Source organism: Poromitra crassiceps (genome assembly GCF_964638095.1).
Source record: "Poromitra crassiceps genome assembly, chromosome: 5".
Taxonomy (NCBI): Eukaryota; Metazoa; Chordata; class Actinopteri; order Beryciformes; family Melamphaidae; genus Poromitra; species Poromitra crassiceps.
Window position 1 is genome coordinate 51,735,702 of NC_139642.1, and position 2,500 is coordinate 51,738,201.

The window sequence follows — 2,500 nt, forward strand, 5'->3', positions numbered from 1 at the left end:
ACATGATGAAATGCCTCTACAAAATGAAAGAACGCACTTCAGAGAAATAGACTGCTTTTTCCTGATGTGCGCATTCGTTTAGTTGCTGTGTTGGTCTCCAAATAGAATCCAAACATGATTATATGTAGACGAATGTTATAGACATACTTTACAGCAGTGTTTCCCAAAGTCTGCGTCGGGACCCACAGGTGGGTCGCAGGAGATTTTATTTGGGTCACCAAATAAAATTGCACAATTTCTCTTTTATTTAAAATAAGTATATTGTTTTACTGAAAGGAAATAACAAATGAGACAGCCTGTTAACTATGCCTAAATACATTTATTTGGTCCCCTTTTTAAAAGTATTTGACATGTATATATGTCAATATGTCTAGATTATTGGCTGGATTACCTATTCAAGATCATATAACAGGGCTTATGGAAAACTAACTATTTCGTAGAGGCATTTCTTCATGACAGGTCATATGACGTAGATATGTAAAGTGTACTTCTCTCATGCATCTCCCATAGGCTTCAATAGAACTGGCACCAAAGTGTGGCCCCAAACAGAGCATTAGAACTTTGGTATGATGTAATGACTCTTCCTGCTTTTATAGGTTCCTTGCACATTTCCAGGAACTGACTCATCATACAACATGAAAGATAATCCTTGAAAGTGATTCAAATGTATTTGCAGTCAGCTGATTAGAAAAGGGGACAGGCTACAGTAAGTCCTCTGACCTCTGTCCCATCGCTATGACCCCCCTCCCCTAACCAGGTGGAGTCGACCCATGGCAGGAGGTGTCGGTGGTCAGCAACGAGACAGAGGAGGGCGACGAGGACGAGGTCGTCTTCATCAAGGACACCGCCCACTGTGCCGATATGATGCCCACAGGAGCCGCGGACAGCTGTTCACTCAAGAAGGCCAGGCGGGTATGAGAGCACCTCTCTGAGATGTGACTGATATATAACCTACTAAACTGTGATCCATATTAACACATTGTTACAGAAGATGTAGGAAAATGGTAAATCAGTAGTTAGTTAGATTTAACATAACATGTATGGTAAGACCATTATATCGGTTTGCCGATATGCATACCTATACGGCCAATATTCAGCTTATTATTGGATAGTCAGTGTAACCGCTGATTTGACAGACATGATGCAGTTTGATTGATTACACATTTATTGATTAATTCGTCAAATACTACCCTGGGGGAAGCCCTCAACCTGAACTGTTTCCTTTGTGACATTTTGATTCTGTGGATTAAATTATTATTATAAGCATAATTATTATTATTTTCAATCTGGACTTTTATTTTTCTTATAACTTTCCGTTCTGATCTAAATTCCATTTCAGAGGCATTTCCACCCTAAATCTACTCATATAGAATAAATCATCTCAATACCTGAGAGTTTTGTCAGCTTGAACACTTTGTGTTTCCCTGTCTTTTCATCCCTCAGGAGATTGAGAAGCATGTGGCCAAGTGGCTGAAGTCCGCTGCCCGGGACAACATGAAGAAATTAAGGGTCTGAGCAGAGCAGAGCAGAGCACCGTCATTCAGATGAGATGTTAAACCGAGGTCCTGACCCCCTGTGGTCAATGAAGACCCCATCGGCACTCTTCGCAAGAGTAGGGGTGTAACCCCGGTGCCCTGGCTACACTCCCACACAGGCCTTCCTTCCATCATGGCCACCTAATCATCTCTCGATATCTAATTGGCTCTTTCAGTCCTCAACTCTCCACTGTGATAGGCTGATGTGTGGTGAGCGTTCTGGCGCAAACTGGCTGCCGTGCATCTACACAACGCCGCCGCTTTGAGAAGCGCTATATAAATCCAATAAATTATTACATCTATTATATTCTTATATCAGCTTTTATCACCCTCAAACTGATTATAAGCTGTTTTTAAGATGGCCCATCCCTCTCCTTCACCCTGCTCCTCTTCCTCCATTTCCTCTCTCTTCTCCACCTGCCCCCTCTCCATCATCTTCCTTTTTTCTTTCTTCTCATGATGATATACTACTATTGCTCTATAACCCTTCCATAGCACTATACTTGTTTTTCGACGTTGGTGGGGTATTACCATAGGCATAAATAATATGGACGTAGCTATCCGATTACATTTCTTCTACCTGGCCGAGTTCAAACGCTGGCCGTCACCATCTTGATTTTCCGTCAGCAAAGTGGGAGGGAATGGGTTGAGTCCTTCCGCACCTCACGTGAGATGGGAGTTTCCCAGAGCCGCAGCTCCGCCTGCTATTGGTCCGTGATCGGCAAGCTGCGTGATCACTGGACAGGCGATCTGTCAATCACCCCCTTTTCTATCATCTATTTTACTCCAAACAGGCGAGTTATATAAAAGATGACCCCCCTACAGTTGTTATGAGAAGGTGAAATTAGCTATATAGACCAAAACCGTGTTTCACCCCTAACTGGAAAGATGTTTAATCCTGTTACAAAGATGGGCATTTTAACATGGGGAGATCTGCCTACTGCCCCCGAGCCCAAGTGGCCATT

At 42.9% G+C, this 2,500-nt stretch overlaps 1 protein-coding gene across 1 annotated transcript in view; it reads left to right on the forward strand.

Moving 5' to 3' along the window:
* Window positions 1–2,500, forward strand: part of prss16 (serine protease 16) — an 11,442-nt gene that overhangs the window by 7,683 nt on the left and 1,259 nt on the right. Inside the window, exons 12-13 of the mRNA XM_083637211.1 lie at window positions 758–912; window positions 1,444–2,500. The exon at window positions 1,444–2,500 is cut by the window's right edge and continues 1,259 nt beyond it. Coding sequence (XP_083493337.1) covers window positions 758–912; window positions 1,444–1,515 — 227 coding nt within the window. The 3' untranslated portion in view covers window positions 1,516–2,500. The remainder of the gene's footprint in view (window positions 1–757; window positions 913–1,443) is intronic.